Consider the following 21,072-nt stretch of genomic DNA (forward strand, 5'->3'; position numbering starts at 1 on the left):
GGTTTAGCAAGCAAGCTCATTTCTTGCCGGTCAAAAAGACCATCAAAGCTGAACATATGGTTAAAATATATCTTGCACAAGTGTTCAAACATCATGGAATGCCGAAGTCCATTGTGGGGGATAGAGATCCCAGGACTACAAGTCTCTTTTGGCGGGCCTTATTTGATAATATGGGCACCAAATTGGACTTCTCATCAGCTTATCACCCTCAAACGGATGGGCAAAGTGAGGCTGCAAATTCAGCCGTGTTGGATCTCTTGAAATGTTATGTGGCGGATCAGAAGTCTTCTTGGGAGAAGTACTTACCGCTTGTGGAATTTGCATACAACAACAGGGTGCATGCATCTACGGGAAAGGTCCCGTTTGAGATTGTTTATGGTAAGGTGGTTTTGCCACCCATCCTTCGCACAAAGGATGAGATATTTGCAGCTGATGAGTATGTAAGAGACTTGGATATTGCTTTTGCTCAGGTGCGGACAGCCATTGCAAGGTCACAAGACAAGCATAAAAAGGCTGCCGACAAGCATAGAAGGCAATTGGATGTTAAAGAGAATGATTGGGTATTGCTGAAATTTGAGAAAGCAAGACTTGCAAAGAGGCCTGGCAAAGAGGGTGCATATCCTAAGCTTGCAACCAGGTACTATGGACCTTTTCGAGTGATCGAGAAGATCAATGAAGTGGCTTTCAGATTGGCATTACCTAGTCATTGGCACATACACAATGCTTTTCATGTGAGTCTTCTTCGCAAGTATGTAGGGCCGGAGCCCAGTGAAATGGTCACTGAGGATCCACCAGAAGTGGATGAGCTTGAGGAGATCTTGCAGCCAGAGCAGATTGTGTATCACAAGGAATGCAAGCTTGCTGCAGGCAAAGTTGTGAGGCGTTACCTTGTGAAGTTTAAGAACTATCTTCCCATTGATGCTAAATGGGTAGATGAAGAATTCTTCAAAGATTGCCCGCATGTGCTTCAGACATATTTGGATGCATTTCAGTTGCGGACAACTGTTTAGAAGCGGGGGGGAATGTCACCATTTGGCCACCCGAATGGTTCACTCTTGCTTTCACACTATGTACATATTGGATTAGTGTCCATGGCTTATGGAATATGTCTATGCAGGTGATTGACACGTGTCATGCTGTATAGTTGGATATGATATTCCGCTGGGACTTGATGTTATCATGCCCGGAATATCTGGAGGACTTGGCTTTCCGCTGGGACTTGTGCCTTTGTGTACATGCCCGGAAACGCCTGGAGGATTGGCTTTCCACTGGGTCTGGTATCACATATACTTGCCTGGAAACGCCTGGTCTTATATGGTTTCATGAACGGAAATTGCTCATGCCAATGCTGCATTGCATAGCATCTTTATGTGCTTGCCTGCAAATGAAATTGCATGCTGTTTTCATGCCTGCATGACCTGTAGTTCCGGGTAAGGGGACGCCCGCCCGTGAACCGTGCGTGTGAAACTGTCTGCTGACATGGTTGTGTGGCATGTGAACAGGTGGTAAGTATTACCCAATCTAGGCTCAAATAGCCCTTAGGACTTAGCCAATATTTATAAGTGAGTGCGTTCCCACTTCATTAAAGTTTGGGCGCCCAAAAGTCACTTATAAATTATGACCTCTTCCAAGTTCACACTCACTGAAGTCCCGAGGCGGACAAGACTCAATGTCCACGACCTGATCCTCTCTTTTTACTCATAAATGGGCATCTCCCCATGTCCCTTCACCTGATTGGACCCCAATTCACTTACTTATTAAGAGAAATTCGTGTTTTCTCTTCATGAGGATTTTTGGAGGCTGAAAACTCTGTTTTTCCACCATTTCTCTCCATTTCCAAGCTCTCCATAGCCATACCCAACTTGCTAGGGTGTTTTCCAAGCTTCCAAGAGTGTTTCCAAGTGCTAATCACTCTCCTACTCACTCCCAATGACTGAAATTCAGCAAAACAGCTCTCATTTTTGCTGTAATTTCTGGTCTTTTTGCTGAAAACCCTAATTTCAGCCTTCCTTTCTCAAGTTGAACCATAGGGGAAGCTTTCCCAAGGTTCCCTTCATCCTCTTGAAGACTTTTGTCGCGAAGGATTGCGGCAAATCGAAGATATCAACACTTCTAAAGCTTCCAACGCGAAGGCTTCCGCTTGCAACAACTTCTATGAAGACTGGTAAGGTAATTGGACAATGTATTGTCATTACTTACTCAGTAGAAGGGCAGGACTCCTTGTTTAGCCGCCCTGTGTAGTATTTCTCTTGTCCTATGTGCTCTTGAAGATGTTGCTACCTTGCTTGGTAGAACATAGAGCCAATGGTAGAGAATATGGGCACTGAAGTCGGGCCGGGCATCAAGGCAGCTCCTTGGTGATCTACATCGACATACCATTGTTTTCTAAATGCTGAATTTCATATGCATTGGCATGGAGGATTTGGCAATGGATGCCCGTGAAACTATGTATTGAATTTCTCCAATAGTAATACAATTTACTCAAGGGAGGGGTCGGCCGTTCCGGCTCATTGTGTGTCTCTTGTCAAATTCAGCAATTTACTTCTTGTATTTGAGCAAGTGTCCTTCAAATCTTAGTGTATTTAAGTGTATTGATTAGCATTGTGTTCAACCAAGTTACCCAAGTTACAGCTTGTATTTGTGCAAGGAGTCAGGACGGTCCCTTAGTCATGAACGCTACACTGGGAGACCTTTGGTATTGCATTATCCATCCAGGTTCTTTTTTGGAGACAATCGAGAGATCCAACTAGGAGAGACACATATCCATGTTCTGGTTCCTCAAGCATTGCCTCCCCCCCCCCCAACCTTCCCTCACATTCAAGCTTGAAGCTCCATAGGTTGTAAGTGTTTTTTTTTAAATTACGTATTTTATCGTATGGTATCCGAAAATTTCATATCGCACCAAAAATTCCCATACGGAGCTCAGCAAGGCTAAACACTAATTCAATCCTAGATGAATGTGCACAGGTCCAAGGTACAGGAAAGTACAAGGTACGAGGCCAAAAAAAAAAAGAAACACAAGACATGGAAGAAATTCCCAGGAGATTGGTTGGGGAAATGGTGGTTCTGAGTCGGGTGCCACTTTGAGTACACCAAGAAAGGCTTTCAAGCAATGGTTCCAAGGGAGGATGATCCTCCAAGGGATGGAGAGAGACTGCCAGACTCAATACTCAGGAAGGTTTTCAGTGAAAGGGTTGCTAGGAAGGAAAAGATGACAGGTTTGGGACTCCGTGAATAGATAATGTGTCAAGCCTCCAGGATCTCCTCGTAAGGCAAACCTACAAAAAACAAACCATAAACCACAAAGGGAAGGCAGGCATACTCGCCACCCAACCATGACAACCGTGAGCAAGGCTCACAATCTTGGTCGTCCCCACCGAGCCACGAGCTAGAGCGTCATGCTCTCATGAGTGCCCTGCCATCGTCCTCATCCGGTGTCCTCTACCACCCGGGGTTGTCCCCCAAGGACGTCGGCCTCCTGTGCGATGGTGCTCCTACTCCACGCGCTCTGCACTCCTGTGCTCCATCCGTCGGTGTGTGCCCAACTGGTGCCCCTCCCCCCAATAAATAGGAAAGGAACGCCCAAAAAGCACATGTCCACCCACAACATATTACACTCTAGCTCGCCAATCTGCTTGCCCCTAGCCTGCACATGACATACTCCCCTTCCTCAAAAGAGCTCACTCTTGAGCTCAAGAAAAAGAACTCAAGGAGAAGTTGTCACACTCACAACACTAGAGAAACACCCTCTATTGGTCGAAACCAATAGTCTCAAGGACAATCCGACTAAAAGATCAACATGCTCAAGTAACATGACATGAACGTCAATTCCTAGTCACAAAAGCCGAATCTGGGGCAAATGGATCATCTGAGTAACTCGAAGCTGACAATGCTACCAGTACTAAAGGTAAGCAACCACTGTCCTAAAGAGTTATCCCGAAATCAGAAGTATCTTCCATTTGACTACCATGCTTTCATCTTGATGTCCTCTATAAATCTGGTCTAGAAAAAACCACAAAACTGGGAAAACCCAGAACCTACTACTGAAGCCTGAACCAAGTGGGGAACAGAACAGAAGTCTCTTCCCAAACAAGAGAAGAACTGATCTTCTAGAAAAGATCATCAATTTGTACTTCATCACCTTGGACATGAAAGGAACAACTCTTCCAACAGACCTGGTTATGTGTCACGTGCATCCCGCACTTGGATGCCACGTAGACATTTCTGTACAGAAGGTGCAGGACCTGGGATGGTGAACTGGTCCCATGTGAGCCCAGTCCGGGACGAGTCAGCCAGGGATCCATCTCAGTCGTCCGAGGTCAGGTGTGCACTGTCCTGCACATGAAGCAGTGCCAGTCCGCGCTGTGAGTCTCCCTCTGGAATGATGTCAGATGTTCTGTGTATCTGGTTTGCAGCTGGATGCCAGGCCTCTGTAGGCATGTAGGTTTGCATGTAGAGATGGGGCCAGCCCATAGGGCTACCCCAGTGCGAAGATTTGCACTTGCACTCTTAGTGTGGGCATGGGGGAGGTGTAGAACCACCCCCAAGGGGCCAGGAGGGGCCAGGCTATGCCCACCAGCCAAGGCATGGGCTGGAAGGGCTGTCGGCCAGTCCTAGGGCTGCTGGACAGGCAGCCGACAGGGTTTGAAACCCTACCCAGCAGGTCAGGCCAGGTGTAGGGGCAGTCCCACACCCATGCGCAGGTGTGTCCAGCCGCCTGAAGCTGTCCCAGAAGGTATGCGCAGCTTGACACTGTCCATGCAGTGGCCAGCAGGCTGCCTAGTGTGAAAGCAGCATTTATTATAAGTGTGAAAGCATTTATTTAAATAAGACCCAGTCGTGGAGCTTCCTGAAGCTGGCCGACTGGATGCAAGAGGGAGTATAAATACTCCAGCCTAGAATTCATGAATTCATCTCATAATTCACCAAGTGCTCCAAGCAAACAAGGGCCAGGACAGCCAAGAACTTGCTAAAGCAAAGGGGGTGAAGGACTGAAGGTCAAGGGCAGGTTTTCCAGCCAAGAAAAGGTCAAGTTTTCTGTATTTGTTTTCAGATTTACATCATTCTACTAAAGCAAATACACCATCCGTGGTGGGGGCCCTACAGAGGGTACTTGGGACCCAACACTGTGTCCTCTCCATCTCCCCCTTCTCTCTCTATTTTCTGCACATCGTCTTTCAATTTGTGCGTTAATTCCGTCGCGAAAAGAGTGCTGATTTCTGAGTTTTGAAGTACCGATCCTTCTCCGAAGCTTCCGCATATGACAGTGGTATCAGAGCTCACTTCAAGGACAAAGATTCAGCAAAGAAAACCAGAAAATTTTTTCGCTCATGTGGTTGGTTTTTGGACGCCGGTGGACTACCCCTTTCGGAGTGACTCCTGTCCCTCGAAGGACGGTTGGTTTTTAGCCTCCGGAAGTCTCCCACACAGATAGTGGATGGTCAGATTGCGTTCCGGAAAGGAACTGCATTTTCCCGCTATGGCGAGTTTCGGCGACGAGAGAGAACCAGAACCATGGGACCAGAGTGCACCAGGCAGCCCAGCTAGGGCACCCAGCTTGAGTGTAACAGACATGTTCCAGTAGATGATGCGAGCAATCGCAGACCAGACAACCAAGTTGGATGAGCAGAAGGCGCGGATTTTGGCTCTGGAGGAGCGTTCTCGCTCTCCAGCGTCGCGTTTTCCATCTCCTCCTCCCTCTCCTTCTGTATCCCAGATACCAGATCACAGGGACCCTCTCGCAGGGTCACAGCCGCAGCCAAGCTCCTTGCTTGAGATGCAGATGCGTGCATTGGAGATTCGACAACGAGAAGACGACGCCATGCGACGAGTGGAACACGAGCGTTACCTCAGAGCTTTGGACGCCAGATTGACACCGGCGGCGCCCTCGAATCATTTTCCCGAGAAAATGAATTTCAGTAAGTATAATGGTAAACTCGATCCCACTACTCTTTATTCATGGTTACATCAATTTGAAGCTTACTTTGCCGCAGTTAGGAAAACAGATATTGACAAAGTGATCTTAGCTAGTTGGTACTTGGAAGGTGAGGCCATTCCTTGGTGGACTCAGTGGGCTCATGCCCACACCAGAGCAGGTATGGCAGCTTATGTGTGGGACGAGTTCGTCCGCGACCTTAAGCAGCAGTTTCTACCGCCCCACTACCTTGAGCGACTCGAAGACGAGTTCAGGGGAGCGCGTCAGAACGCGCAACCAGTCCTTCAGTTTGCCAATAAAATTTCGACCTTGTGTCTGCAATTAGGCTTATTTGATACGGACAAGAAAGGGCAGTTTTTGTATGGCCTGGACACGCAAATCCAATGGGAGGTGCGTATGTTTAGGCCAGCCACCTTTGAGGACGCACTCGCTTGCGCAGAGTGCAGAAATGAAACACAATGGTGGCAAGCCCAAGACTTCCCAGCCGGCTTCTCCCAAGGCTAACGCCTCGGGAGGCAAAAGCCAGAACCAGACGGGGTCTTCCCCAGGAAAGAGCCCGGGAGCCTCTGGCTCCAAGAACTCGAACAATGCGTCTAAGCTTACTCCAGACCAGAAAGCGGAGGCAGGCAAGACAGGTGGCAAGTTGAGTGCTGAGGAGCTTGCTCAATACAGGAAGGAGGGTAGATGTTTCTTTTGTCACACAAAAGGACATACTTCTCGGGATTGTCCGAAGAAGCCCCCAAAGGCCGCCGCTGCCTCCACAGCTTCCGTGGTGAGCACAGCTCCCACACAGACCCCAGCGGCTACCCCTAGTTCTTCAACCCCCGGTGCTTCAGTTGGAGCAATTATTAGCCGGGAGCTCGAAGATAAGCAGAAGGGCGTCCATGACCAGGAGTATGAGCGCAACGAATTGCTCAAGTCCTTTGGCTACATAGGTGGCCAGAGAGTCGTTGTCTTGTTTGACAGCGGCAGCACGGAGGATGTGATCACGGAAGAGGCCGCTAGGCGTGCCCGTTTCGAGCTGACTCCGGTGGACAAACAAGTTGAGGGTTTAAGCACAGGTATGACAACGAGCGTCAAGTATGAAGCTCTAGGTGCTAAGTTAGTAATTCAGGGCATAGAGTTTGTGCGTGACTTTATGGTTGCCCCTCTTGTAGGAGCAGACATAATTTTGGGTATCCAGTGGTTTCACAAGTTTCTTCCTGATGTCAAGTGGGACAAGCATACGTTCCAGATCGATCGGAATGTGTCAAACACCCCGATGACCATTAAGTGTGAGCCAGGTATTCCAAACTTTCCGCTCATAAGCCACTTGCAGGCTAAGCGAGCAGTCAGGAAAGGCGCACAGTGTGCGATGATTTACATCCAGACAGCCCAGACGGTGGCCAGTGCTTCCGAAAAGTACTCGGTTCTCCATGAAAAGTTCCAGAAGATTTTTCTTCGGGACAGTCTCCCTCCCCAGCTCCCCCCGTCCAGACTGGAGGATCACAAGATTGACCTCCTCCCAGGCTCGGAACCCCCGAGCAAGTTTTCGTATCGCCTTTCTAAGGCAATGGAATCGGAGTTGGACCGCCAACTCCAAGAATTGTTGCAAGCTGGCTTCATCCGCCCCAGCGTGTCGCCATTTGCAGCACCGATCTTGTTTGTCAAGAAGAAAGATGGGTCTTCTCGGTTGTGTGTCGATTATCGTGCACTCAACAAGCTGACTATCAAGAGCAGATTCCCGATGCCTCGAATTGACTATATTCTCGAGAGGCTGAATGGAGCTAAGGTGTTCTCCAAACTGGATTTAAAGAGTGGGTACCACCAGGTACGGATTGTAGAGGGGGACATCCCCAAGACAGCCTTCCGTACAGAACGGGCCCACTATGAATTTGTGGTTATGCCATTTGGATTGACGAACGCCCCAGCTACATTTAACCGCATGATGATGCGTATTTTCCGGGAGTTGATTGGTGTGTGTGTGTTCATATTTCTGGACGACATACTCATATTTTCAGCTACAGTTGAGCAGCATGACATTGATGTGGAGAAAGTCCTTAGATTGCTGGAAAGCAACGAGCTCTATGTCAATGAAAAGAAGTCAGAATTTTATCTGTTCCAGGTACATTACTTGGGATATATAATTAGTGCCGAAGGCATTCGACTTGATCCGGCTAAAGTGGCCGAGATTGTTAACTGGGAAGTACCTCAGACCGCTTATGACATTAGATCATTTGTGGGTATATGCCAGGCATATTTCACCCACATTGCCAAGTTTTCGGATCTCTCGGCAGACCTCACCGATCTGCTAAAGGGAGTGAAAACAAGGAGGCAAAAAATTCGAATGACTCCACGAGCGTTGGAGGCATTCCAGAACCTCAAGGTGGCTTTGTCAGAAGCGCCTTGTTTAGCCCTTGCCTCGTGGGACGAACCATTCCAAGTGATCACCGATGCGAGTAACATCGCAATTGGAGGTGTATTGCAACAGAATGGTCATCGAGTAGCTTACATGTCTCGTAAGTTACTGCCCGCCGAAAAGAACTACTCAGTCTATGATCGTGAACTCCTAGCAGTTATACAGGCCTTGAAACATTGGAAACATTTCCTGTATGGCCGTGACTTCGAGGTTCGCACTGACCATCAGGCATTGCGCTGGATTCAAACGATGCCAAGTGCACAGTGGAGTGATCGACAACACCGCTGGAGTCAGATATTCCAGCAGTTCGGTGGTATGATTGAGTACCTTCCAGGAAAGGCCAATCCAGTGGCCGATGCTTTGAGCAGGAAGGGACAAGTATCTGCGATTCAGACCACTAGACTTGACCTTGTTGGTACAGGACTAGAAGACATGAAGCACACGTACGCGGATTCCGAGGAATTCGGTACACAGTGGGAACAGAGATTGGATGCCATAGGACCATGCCATTTTCTGATACGCGATGGTTGGCTTTTCTACAAAGGCCGACTGTGCGTCATGAAATCATTCCGGGCAGCTCTTCTCCATGATGCCCATGACGCCATTACAGGTGGTCATAGGGGCATGAATTCGACTCTGGAGAAATTAGAACGGCAATACTATTGGCCAAAGATGAGGCGTGATGTGTTTACATATGTACAACACTGTGACATTTGTCAAAAGGTGAAAGCTCCTCGTGGAAAGAAGATAGGGTTGTTACAGCCTTTGCCGATTCCTGAGGGTCCTTTCTAGGACATTTCGATGGACTTTGTCACAAATCTGCCTCCCAGTCCGAGTAAGCGTAATACACAGTGTTTAACTATTGTTGACAGGTTCAGCAAATTTGTTATGCTTATTCCTTGCAGGGCCAATGTGACCGCCGAGGATGTTGCCCAGCTATTCATTCGGCATTGGTACCCAATTGGTGGGATTCCTAGGACCATAGTGTCAGACCGAGATGCCAAGTTTACCAGTCATTTTTGGAGGGCATTGTTTGATAATTTTGATACTAAGTTGAATTTTTCCAGTGCATTCCACCCACAGACAGATGGCCAGACAGAGATATACAACCAGTTGGCCTTTGATGTGCTGAAGTGTTATGTCCACGATCAGCAAGGTAAGTGGGAATCGTTTTTGCCTTTAGTTCAAGCTGTTTTGAATGACTCTTTTTCTTCAGCTATTGGCAGGACTCCATATGAGGCAGCGTTTGGAAGGCCTTTCCAGTCATTGTTAACCAGGACTTCGTCTTCAGTACCAGAGGCGAACAGAGAGACGGAGTCTTACCAGGAGATCCTAGAGTCCGTTAAAGACAGATTGGCTACACCCGACAAGCCAATAAAGACCGAAGGGACATGAAGTTTTCGGAAGGGGATTGGGTGTATCTTCGGATTATGAAGCAAAGATTGAAGCAGGTGGGCAAGCGATGCCCAAAGTTGTCTTTCAGGAGCTTCGGACCATTTCCCAGCCGGAAAAAGATTAATGAGGTGTCTATGCAGTTAAAGCTACCGCCGAGTTGGACTATGCACAATGTATTTCATGTCAGTTGGTTAAAGCCATATGCAGGTCCACCCCCTTCAGAGGTCAAAGACGAAGCGGAACCAGACATTATTGATGAAGCAGAAGTAATGGTTCCAAAACAGATCCTTCTGCACCGTTTCAAGCATGGCTCAGGCCGACGACTACGACAGTTCCTCACGAAGTTTCAGGACCGAGGAACTCATGAAGCGGTATGGCTCGACAAAGAATTTTTCGAAGACTATCCGGCATTATTGACGGATTATTTGGAGGCTATGCAGCTTCCGTCAAGTTAAGCAGAAGGGGATGTCACGTGCATCCCACACTTGGATGCCACGTAGACATTTCTGTACAGAAGGTGCAGGACTTGGGATGGTGAACTGGTCCCATGTGAGCCCAGTCCAGGACGAGTCAGCCAGGGATCCATCTCAGTCGTCCGAGGTCAGGTGTGCACTGTCCTGCACATGAAGCAGTGCCAGTCCGCGCTGTGAGTCTCCCTCTGGAATGATGTCAGATGTTCTGTGTATTTGGTTTGCAACTGGATGCCAGGCCTCTATAGGCATGTAGGTTTGCATGTAGAGATGGGGCCAGCCCATAGGGCTACCCCAGTGCGAAGATTTGCACTTGCACTCTTAGTGTGGGCATGGGGGAGGTGTAGAACCACCCCCAAGGGGCCAGGAGGGGCCAAGCTGTGCCCACCAGCCAAGGCATGGGCTGGAAGGGCTGTCGACCAGTCCTAGGGCTGCTGGACAGGCAGCCGACAGGGTTTGAAACCCTACCCAGCAGGTCAGGCCAGGTGTAGGGGCAGTCCCACACCCATGCGCAGGTGTGTCCAGCCGCCTGAAGCTGTCCCAGAAGGTATGCGCAGCTTGACACTGTCCATGCAGTGGCCAGCAGGCTGCCTAGTGTGAAAGCAGCATTTATTATAAGTGTGAAAGCATTTATTTAAATAAGACCCAGTCGTGGAGCTTCCTGAAGCTGGCCGACTGGATGCAAGAGGGAGTATAAATACTCCAGCCTAGAATTCATGAATCCATCTCATAATTCACCAAGTGCTCCAAGCAAACAAGGGCCAGGACAGCCAAGAACTTGCTAAAGCAAAGGGGGTGAAGGACTGAAGGTCAAGGGCAGGTTTTCCAGCCAAGAAAAGGTCAAGTTTTCTGTATTTGTTTTCAGATTTACATCATTCTAATAAAGCAAATACACCATCCGTGGTGGGGGCCCTACAGAGGGTAATTGGGACCCAACACTGTGTCCTCTCCATCTCCCCCTTCTCTCTCTATTTTCTGCACATCGTCTTTCAGTTTGTGCGTTAATTCCGTCGCGAAAAGAGTGCTGATTTCTGAGTTTTGAAGTACCAATCCTTCTCCGAAGCTTCCGCATATTACATTATGACACAAGCTAGCATCTATCATAACTGTCTGTATCAAAAGTAAAGTATCTATCTCTCAAAAATGTTGAGATAGCCTTGTGCTTGTAGGCGCAAAGTCGGAATGAAGTCTGGACAATCTGGCGTAGCCTCGTAACATGCAATGGATCATGCCATCCATACCACCATGATACACCCCATACACGTGCTATGATTACTACAAAACACCAGTTTGTGGATCTGTCGCGATCTATCAGAAACAATAAATGCCAATGGTTGACCATGTACCACAAACTGAAACAAGTTCTCGAAAGGCAGAACTCCAAATGAGACTAGTGATCATAATTTGGTCCAGGGATAAGACAACATCTACGTACACAAAGAAGAACAACCTTGACTAGCGTCCCAATCAAAGCATCTGTCTAAACCCAAAAAATCTTGGAAATCAAAACTTACTTCCAAAAAATTATGGGCATAGCACAAATTCTTGAATAACCATGATTCAATGGTCTTGGTATAAGAATAGGCGGGTATACTTGGAATAGCGTAAATATCTATACACACTCCTGCTATGGATATAAAACTAGAGGACCATCAAAACCTTAAGGACTGTAAGGCTGAAAAGGTACATATTGGGTATTGTCGCATAACCGTCTTGTCATGCAATCTAACAATGAATCCCAACAAGTAAACTTAATCTACATGCCCTCTATCAAATATCCAAGTAGCCACAGTGGCAATGTGTGGTCAACTATTCCTCAATCCTACATATGTAGATAAGTCTTGTCTATCAAAGCCCAACAATGAAAACAATGGCCATTCCAATATCTATAGGGTATTAGGTCTATGTCTTGCATGGCACAAGTCCACGACTAACTCGTGTGTGTGTGTGTCCATAAAGTTCTTGGAGTAAAAACTCCCATGTGTACCCTAGAACAAACATGTGTACTTGCATAACACAGTACAACACTGTGCTTTTATTGTTAAACCCTATCTTGCATGTTCCTTGCATGTGAAAAATAAACACATACCTCATAACACGCTGGTCCAAAACTAAGATAGAACGAAGCACGTGCATCCGGACCTCGCAAGTACACCACAAAGTCTCGTACACAACCTAGACATCTTGGAGAGAAAGAATCTGAAGAGAGATCATAGAAAAACATGTCACCATCACTCGCTGCTGTAGGGCAGCCCACTGACGATCGTACGCCTTTGTCCGGACAACCTACATGTGGCTGTCCACAACCTTTCGCTGCATGTGGTAGACCTCAGGTAACACGGATGGCTGTGGCATGTGCAGCTCTGCTAGACTGCCCTGCATCTGCATGAGTGCGTGCACACACGTCATGCGTGGCTGCATGGGAAACAGCCCCAAAAACTTGGGCTTCCTCACCCCAAAGGGATGCCCATCAGCAAGGTACAGTCCCCATGTGGGCTGCCACAAGCCCCATCGAGTCTCAACAGTCCCTGCAACCGCCGACAACCCTGGTTGACTCCAACAGCCCTTCACAAGTGCCGTCGAAGGGACCCCCGCGTGCACCATCGGCTTCAGGAAGGCAGGTGTTTTTTTTTTTTAACGTACCTGTTTCTATTATTTAAAAAAAACAGCTTGCTAATCTCGGCTCTTTTTTTTTTATCACAAACATCGATTTTTTTTTTTAATGAACCTTTAAAAAAACGATGCTTTCTTTTCCCAAGCTTCCCCGTTTTTTTTTCTTGGCAGTGCTTATCCTAGCGACCAGCTTTTTTCTGGCTGCAGCTTTTCTTGTCCCCCACATGCTGCCACCGCCTACCTTGCTTTCCAGTGGCTGCCTGGTGGCCTGCACGTGGGCCTCTGCCTGCTCGTACAACAGCAAGCATGCGATAGCATTCTTTTCTTCTCTCGATGCTGCGCTTCCTCGCCATGCTGACCTTGCTTTGCTGCGGGTGACCCCTCCTCAGCACCCCTGTGGCTACTGTCTGCACACAGTAACCCCTACGGCTGCCCTGGGGGGTTTCACCGCAGCCTCTCACCAGCCTTAGGGCTAGCCTATGGTGTCTGCACACAGCAGCCCTACTTGGCTGGCCTGCACATGGCAGCCAGGCAACCTTGGGCTAAGCCTATCGGAAATCCTTCCCATATTCAAAAGCACACATTCAACCACGCCTGCATGCCTCAGCCCTGCAGTCATCATCAACACACCTCACACACGTCATAAAAAGACGGTTTTCCCTCCTTGATGTCAGAGATTACAGCCAACTTCACAAAGCTTAACAATGGAAAGAACACGCTAGGAAAAAAAGAAACGATGAGAGTTTACCTCGTTTTCCGTGACAAACAATGTCAACAGCATACCTCTCGTTCTTGTGAGCTAGGGTTGGCTCTGATACCACTATCAAACCTCCAAGATCTCCCCGTAAGGCAAACCTACAAAACAAACCATAAACCACGAAGGGGGGGCAGGCATACTCGCCACCCAACCATGACAGCCGTGAGCGAGGCTCACAATCTTGGCCGTCCCCACCAAGCCATGAGCTAGAGCATCATGCTCTCATGAGTGCCCTGCCATTGTCCTCATCCGGTGTCCTCTACCACCCAGGGTTGTCCCCCAAGGACGTCGGCCTCCTACGCGATGGTGCTCCTGCTCCACGCGCTCTGCACTCCTGTGCTCCATCCGTCGATGTGTGCCCAACTGGTACCCCTCCCCCCAATAAATAGGGAAGGAACGCCCAAAAAGCACACGCTATCAATAACGGACCAAAAAGCACATGTCCGCCCACAACATATTACACTCTAGCTCGCCAATCTGCCTGCGCCTAGCGTGCACATACATAATAGGATGATTACAGTCATCCAAGAACAAAAGTTGCAATCCCGTCATCAAGTTTAGCAGAGGGGGATGTCATGTGCAAGAAATGTGCATGCTCATTCCAAGAGCTAATCTCTAATAGGCAACAAGAATAACACAAGTTTTGGGACATTAGCCAAGCTTGATGGTGTGCAGGAGAACCCAAGGGAGGAGCATGGACATGTTGATTGCTAGCCAACATAGTCTTGAAGTTGGGTTCACGCTTATGCTGGCCGACAACATGTCGGCCACGTCTCATGCACCAAGAAGACCTATAAAAGGGTATTTGCCAAGTTCTTAGAATTCATTCAATCCTCTAAGTCATTAGATAGAGGACTCTAAGTCAAGAACCTTTTGATGAGGGGCAGCCTATGGCTTCCCATGATGAATACCTTTTTGTACTATATGCATATACTGAAACTCAGCTATCTCTCTCTCTTCTCTCCTGCTTACGTTTTGCATTAGGTTGGTCTAAGATGGTGTTCAGGGCTAAAAGAAGACTCCCAGAGCTTCCGCATGTGACATTGGTATCAGGGCATCAAGCTCAGCAAGGCAAAACACAATCCTAGATGAATGTGCACACGTCCAAGGTACAGGAAAGTGCACAGGTACAAGGCCCAAGGAAAGGAACACAAGACATGGAAAAAATTCCCAGGAGGTTGGTTGGTGGTGTTTCACAAGAGCCAAAGGGAATGGTGGTTCTGTGAGTCGGGTGCCACTAGGCACACCAAGAAAGGCTTTCAAGCAACGGTTCCAAGGGAGGATGATCCTCCAAGGGGTAGAGTGAGAGTGCCAAACTCAATACTCAGGAAATGAAGACCAGAGAAAGTGTTCAGGCACAAGGCATGAAGGGAAAGGGGACAGGATGGAACAGATGCACAAATCTTCTTTAGAGTTGGAGTGGATTTGGAGACAAGGCAGGGTTTTCAGTGAAAAGGTTGCCAGTAAGGGAAGAATGACAGGTTTGGGACTCCGTGAATAGATAATGGAATGATGACATTCATCCAAGAACAAAAGTTGCAATCCCGTCATCAAGTTTAGCAGAGGGGAATGTCATGTGCAAGAAATGTGCATGCTGATTCCAAGAGCTAATCTCTGATAAGTAGTAGGAATAACACAACTTTTGGAGCATTAGCCAGGCTTGATGGTGTGCAAGAGAACCTAGGGGAGGAGCATGAACCTGTTAGTTACTGGCCGACATTAGGAGTAGAATCATTAGATAGAGGACTCTATGAGTCAAGAACCTTTTGATGAGGGGCAGCCTATGGCTTGCCATGATGTATACCTTTTTGTACTATATGAATATACTGAAACTCAATTATCTCTCTCTTCTCTCCTTCTCTCTTGCTTGCATTTTGCATCAGGTTGTTCCAAGATGGTGTCTAGGGCTAAAAGAAGACTCCTAGAGCTTCCGCATGTGCATAGTTGCCAAAAACACGTTTCCTTCAGGGTAGGAAACTTGGAAACATTTCCTTGTAGGAAACGCGTTTCTTTCATGCATTTTTTTGACTTTTTTTTTCGCCCCAAATCCAACATGTGAAAATTGCGACTATTTTGATAAAGACGTTTCTCTCTTTGTAAATTGTTACAACTTGCATGTAGGCTTCAAATTGATGTTTCCAATTATTCTATGCATTCAGTGTTATTTTTACATATTTTATATAGTATATATTTGAAATTTTGTACATGCAAAAACTTGTAGGTAGGAAACTTGTAGGAAACTTTGGGCTGATTTTACGAAACTCGTTTGAAACTTTTAGGAAACCCGTTTTAAACAACCCCCTAACTACTATGCACATGTGACACCCCTGTACCTCATAGTAGGCCAGGCACCTAAGCATGTATGTGCCTCATCTTCCACCTATCTTGTGGTGCATACTCTGCATATCCGATCCTCGGGTGGGGTATCATCAGCTCTACCATGCTAGACTCTAAGACCGTGAGAAGACACCCTGGGTTGGCCAATCATGATACGCATGGCATGCCACATGGATCTGTATGTGGTGATCGTGTGTTGTGTAGAAGGTGACTAATGCATATAAGAAAGAGAGAACAACGGGAGTAAGTGTGAACCAACTCTTAGAGTAGTTAGGATAATATCTAGGTATTATACCTGTCTCACAATGCAATGGCATCACTCAAATGAACCTCTAATGCTATAAAAGCATTGTACTTGGTGAAGCTTTATATCAATCTAATCATCATTGAGTCTTGCAATACTTTCTCTCTCAACAGTTTCAATTCCCCCAAGCAATCCCCCCTGAACCTAAGTAGGGATATGTTGAAAACAAGGAGCCTTTTATAGAAAACAAGGCTTACAAGAATGAAAAACACATGCAAGATTATTTATCAGATTTTGGGGGATATCCCAAGCAAAGAACCCTAGACTCACATACAAAAGAGCTCGAAAGGCCCAATCATAATCTTCCTCGTTGAAAGAGATTATTCATTACTGCGAATACTTTGCTTCTGTTGATGTGGATGCTTATGTTGTGTCTTCATCTTCTTCTTTTTGGACAAGGTTGGCATGTGTCTTTTCTTGTTCTTTGGCCATCCTTTTGAAGCATCAGTCCTCTATGTGTCCCATCTTCTTACAGAAGTTACACTTGGATGTTTTCCTGCCTTTCTCTTTGTGAACATGGTATTCTCTAGCTAGAATGCAGCTTTTTCTTGTTCTATGAGACGACGGTCTTCATTATAAGAGCAACTATCATTTCATCATATGACGATTCCCAAGCCACCCTCAATACTACAATGGGGTATTTTGAAACCCCTTCTATGCTAGATAGAAGCACTACTTTCATATCATCTTTATCAACGTTTGCCTTAAGATTGGCAAGTTGTTGAAGGATAGAGCCTAAATTGCTCAAGTGTTCTCCCAAGGTAGTACTTTCATTCATTTTCAAATTGAAAAACTTTTGCTTGAGAAATACCTTAAGTTATTTATTTTGTTACCAAATAAATTCTCAAGTTTGTCCCATACCTCCTTGACTAATTTGTCAAAATCCATGTGGTGGATGAGACTATTTGCAAGGCCAAGACCAATGAGTGCAAGTGCTTCGTCATTTTTGTCTCGCCAAATTCCGACTTTATCAACACCTTTATCTTCCTCTGGTTCCTTATTCGTGCCCTTAACCACATTCCATACTCCATCCCTCATCAAGAGAAGCCGAATCTTCGTCTACTAGGTAGGAAAGTTAAGCCATTGAATTTCTCCAATGCAATGTTGTCTCTGTTGATCTCCATGGCTCTGTAGGGACTCCAATTTGATGCATGATACCCGATTTTGGAAAAGCCCCAAATAGTTGCTACGTCATAGGCTTTAATTTGGCAATTTTGGTTGTCTTAACACCTAGTCGAAGCTATGCATGATGGAGTTGATGATCTTATACTTCATGATTGGACAATCTAAGGTAAAGTTCGCACTTTTTGTACTTTTGCCTTTGCTTGTTTTGTTTTAGTGAATTAGTCCTTGTTTGAGTTATCATTGCTAATTAGTTGGGGTTCAATACAGAATTTGTGTGTGTGTATGTGGGTGTGTCTTATTTAGTTATGTATTTGTCTAGTTTTGCAAGTTTTCATTATTATTTCTTCTCGGGTGTTCTGTACTAAGCTTTCCTATTTTTTATTTGTTTGTTTTTAGTGATTCTCTTCTTTCTTTTAAAATTATTCGTAAGTTTAGATTCATCTGGCCTTATGATGGTATATATAATTTCTGAAAAAGCCCTAAATTTTCGTGAGAGCGGAGACTTCAATTAGACATTTTTCACATGATTCATGGAGAGCCCCAAATCTGTGATAAGTGTATCATTGTGGGCTAGGTAAGCTAGAGGCAACGACACACATGCATAGCACGGTGAGATGGGGTCACAAGTGGGTGGGCACAAGGCAACATCGCAGGGCTACGGTGGACATAATTCAGCGCCGGCTGGCAGAGATTAGGCAAGTGCCGGTTGGCGAGGATGATGCAAGAAACCGGTAAGGATGATGTAGCAAGGACAGGCCCACCTCGCGAGCTGAGCACTAGTCATGCTAGGCTGAGTGAAGCCAAGACTCGCAACGGCAACGGGGGTGCAACATCTAAATAGGGAGGTCGACGCCATGGCTTTCACTAGCACAGAGAACCGCACTCTAATACCATGTTATTTTTACATGGCGATCATGTGCTACGTAGAAGGTGACTAATGCAGATAACAAAGAGAGAACAATGGGACTGTAGAGAGAAAGTATTGCACGACTCAATGATGATTAGGTTGATGTAAAGCTTCACCAAGTACAATGCTTTTATACCAGCAATTAGCCAACTATGAACCATGTATAAAGGGGGTTTCAAACGTCATTTAGGCATCTCTCGGGTGTTGGGTAGAACCCCCGCATAGAGGCAACCTAAGGCAGCTCTAGGCAAGAACGCAAGCATCTGGAGAACACGACCAAGCTGTGGATTCAGCAAGACATATTTTGTATACATAGTATGCAATCATGCATGATGCGGATCTAAATGTAGATCCAAAAGAACCATTGTAAATATAGCATGTTTAGCAATGTGCAATAGATTAGGATTACATCTCTTGTCTTATGTGTGTTTGCAAGTTAAGTAGGATTAGTGTTTCTCTCTCTTGCTTAGCATCACGATTGCACTTCCACAAGGAAGCAGATTCAACTGTGCATATTGGGAGAAAGCATCTTAAATCTTACCTATTTAGGGCCTTGGATATAGAAGATCTTTAGTATGGAGTAGAGGTTTGGGGAGAAAGCACCTCCAAAAGCACTTGGAATCACCTTGAGAAGATCCATGAGGCTTTCATAAGAAGGCACTTTTGAGCTAAGACCACTACCCCATACTCCATTTTTTTGTTAGTATTCCATTGGAAAACTTGCCTTGGAAAGAGTGTATCGCTCTTATCACCAAGGGGAAGCTTATGCCTCTTGATAGATTACCATGGCTTGCATTGCATGGGATACAGGCTGCCAGCCACAAAAAACCATCAACAGCACATTTCTTATATCAGGTTGACTTCTATACATATTAGTATGGTTTAGTAGATGGACTGTTGAGCCTGCGGAAACCATGAAGCACTTGCAAGATGTCCTACATCGACATCCTTCCAGGCACATCTCTATCCACATCACTCCAAACTAGTCGGAGGCTTACACAAGAGCTCGACCCTCTCTTCACATAGAGATACTGATCCCCCACATGCAATCACTTTGATCCACCCTCGGTCCCATCATCTTGTGATTGAGGTTGGTGGAGCTTACCGGGAGCACACACACGAAAACAGCCTACGTGATCTATGTGGCATGCAAGTGATAGAGCTGAGGAGCAGACACTTCTAGTTTGGTCAGTTTACACTCACACAAGACAACGATTCTCATATGTCATGGAGAAGTTCACTAGTCTGCCATGTAACCAACAGCTTGTGGTGGCTATGGGCTCTTGTTTCGCTCAGATGCTCGATCGTCAAGACTACAACCTTGACACATGATGAACCTGCGTTTGTGGTGTGGCTGAGCGCGCAAGCACAAATACAGATTGTGCTCACCACGCACCATGTACATCACGCATAATATATGTGCTTGTATTTTGCTCAACGACCATTATCCTCTCTCTCTCTCTCTCTCTCTCTCTCTCTCTCTCTCTCTCTCTCTCTCTCTCTTTTGGGGGGCGAGGAGAGGGGGAAAAGGGGTAAATATCTTCTTTCACAGTTTACTGTGTAATAATACCTGAATATGCTCTGGATGATGTCGAGAAAGAGATTGCTCGGTGAGATATCGTCGTTAAAATGTTGCTGATGATTTGGCCTTCCGGGAGAAGCACTTTGGGCGGCCACAGATTGTGGCCTTTGATTGGCCGCCTGTTTGTTGGCAGCGAAGCTTGCTGCACGGAAAGCGAGCTTCCATGGTCTTATTGTTGGTGGAGAGCGTGACTTCCACAAGAAGAGACTGGTTCTCGATTGCTGCTGCAGACTCACAACCGCACTCTTGCTCAGGCAGGTAGCCATACGACACGAGTGAAATTTTAACACACAGAAACAAACATGAAGTAGGGTTCTTTTTGGCCTGCCAAAGGTAGTGTTACAATTTCCCTAGGGGAACTCTCTCTCCTTCTTTTTGGCCTGCCAAAGGTAGTGTTACAATTTCCCTAGGGGAACTCTCTCTCCTGATAAACTCTCATTGAATATTTAAAGCCTTGGGGTTCTTCTAGGAAGAGTGATGATAATTGGGATTTGTGGTTGGACTCTCTCTCCTTCTTTTTGGCCTGCCAAAGGTAGTGGAATTTCCCTAGGGGAACTCTCTCTCTCCTGACTCTCATTGAATATTTAAAGCCTTGGGGTTCTTCTAGGAAGAGTGATGATAATTGGGATTTGTGGTTGGATTCTGTGTTCATTTCTCTTGGGGTTTGCATTCTCGTGATATGTGGTATGTCACACGTTTATGTAAGAGATGTAAAATACCAAGATGAAGAGACATACCACTCTCTCGTGAGTCTTCCTTATACTATGAATTTCATTTTATTTTTTAAGGCTCTTTCAATTTGCTTTAGTATGATTGATTCAAAATTTTCACTTTTAAAAGCCCCCTTATGGATTTGACGCACACTCTCTCTCTATTTTTCTCTCTCTAAATTTAGTTAGATTTAATTTTAAAATTTTAAAAACTCATCGTAGATTTGAAAATATTAGTATATGTTCAATGCCTGCCTCTTAGCATGTATCTCACATTGATGTATGGTGCACATTTGTATGGGCCCCAATATGAGGAGAAGCCATTGGTGCACATATCTTTAGTGGGAACCTCAGCTTAGATGCTAGAAGGGGTCGTAGTTGTGACCATTGATGGTTAGGAGATAATAAGGAGTACAAGCGTTAGCTAGGGTCCATGCTAAGCATGCTCTCCCATATGTCCATGATGCTGAGTAGCATCTCTTTCCCAGTCCTCTCTCAATGAGATGACCTCTCCCAAAGCATGATCATCAAATTGTGTA

General features: G+C 46.2%; 1 protein-coding gene across 3 annotated transcripts in view; it reads right to left on the bottom strand.

The window, feature by feature from the left end:
- Positions 1–20,189, bottom strand: part of LOC147608157 (uncharacterized) — a 57,408-nt gene extending 37,219 nt beyond the window's left edge. The window contains exon 1 of one of the 3 annotated variants that reach the window (XM_086789591.1): positions 19,812–20,185. In XM_086789591.1, coding sequence (XP_086645717.1) covers positions 19,812–20,089 — 278 coding nt within the window. In that variant the 5' untranslated portion in view covers positions 20,090–20,185. Of the gene's footprint in view, positions 1–19,811 lie in introns of all 3 variants that reach the window. The other 2 variants (XM_086789592.1, XM_086789593.1) reach the window with 2 other exon arrangements.
- Between the last annotated feature and the right edge of the window lie 883 nt (positions 20,190–21,072).

Source organism: Cibotium barometz, chromosome 54, assembly GCF_041138505.1.
Source record: "Cibotium barometz isolate CiBa-2024 chromosome 54, ASM4113850v1, whole genome shotgun sequence".
NCBI lineage: Eukaryota > Viridiplantae > Streptophyta > Polypodiopsida > Cyatheales > Cibotiaceae > Cibotium > Cibotium barometz.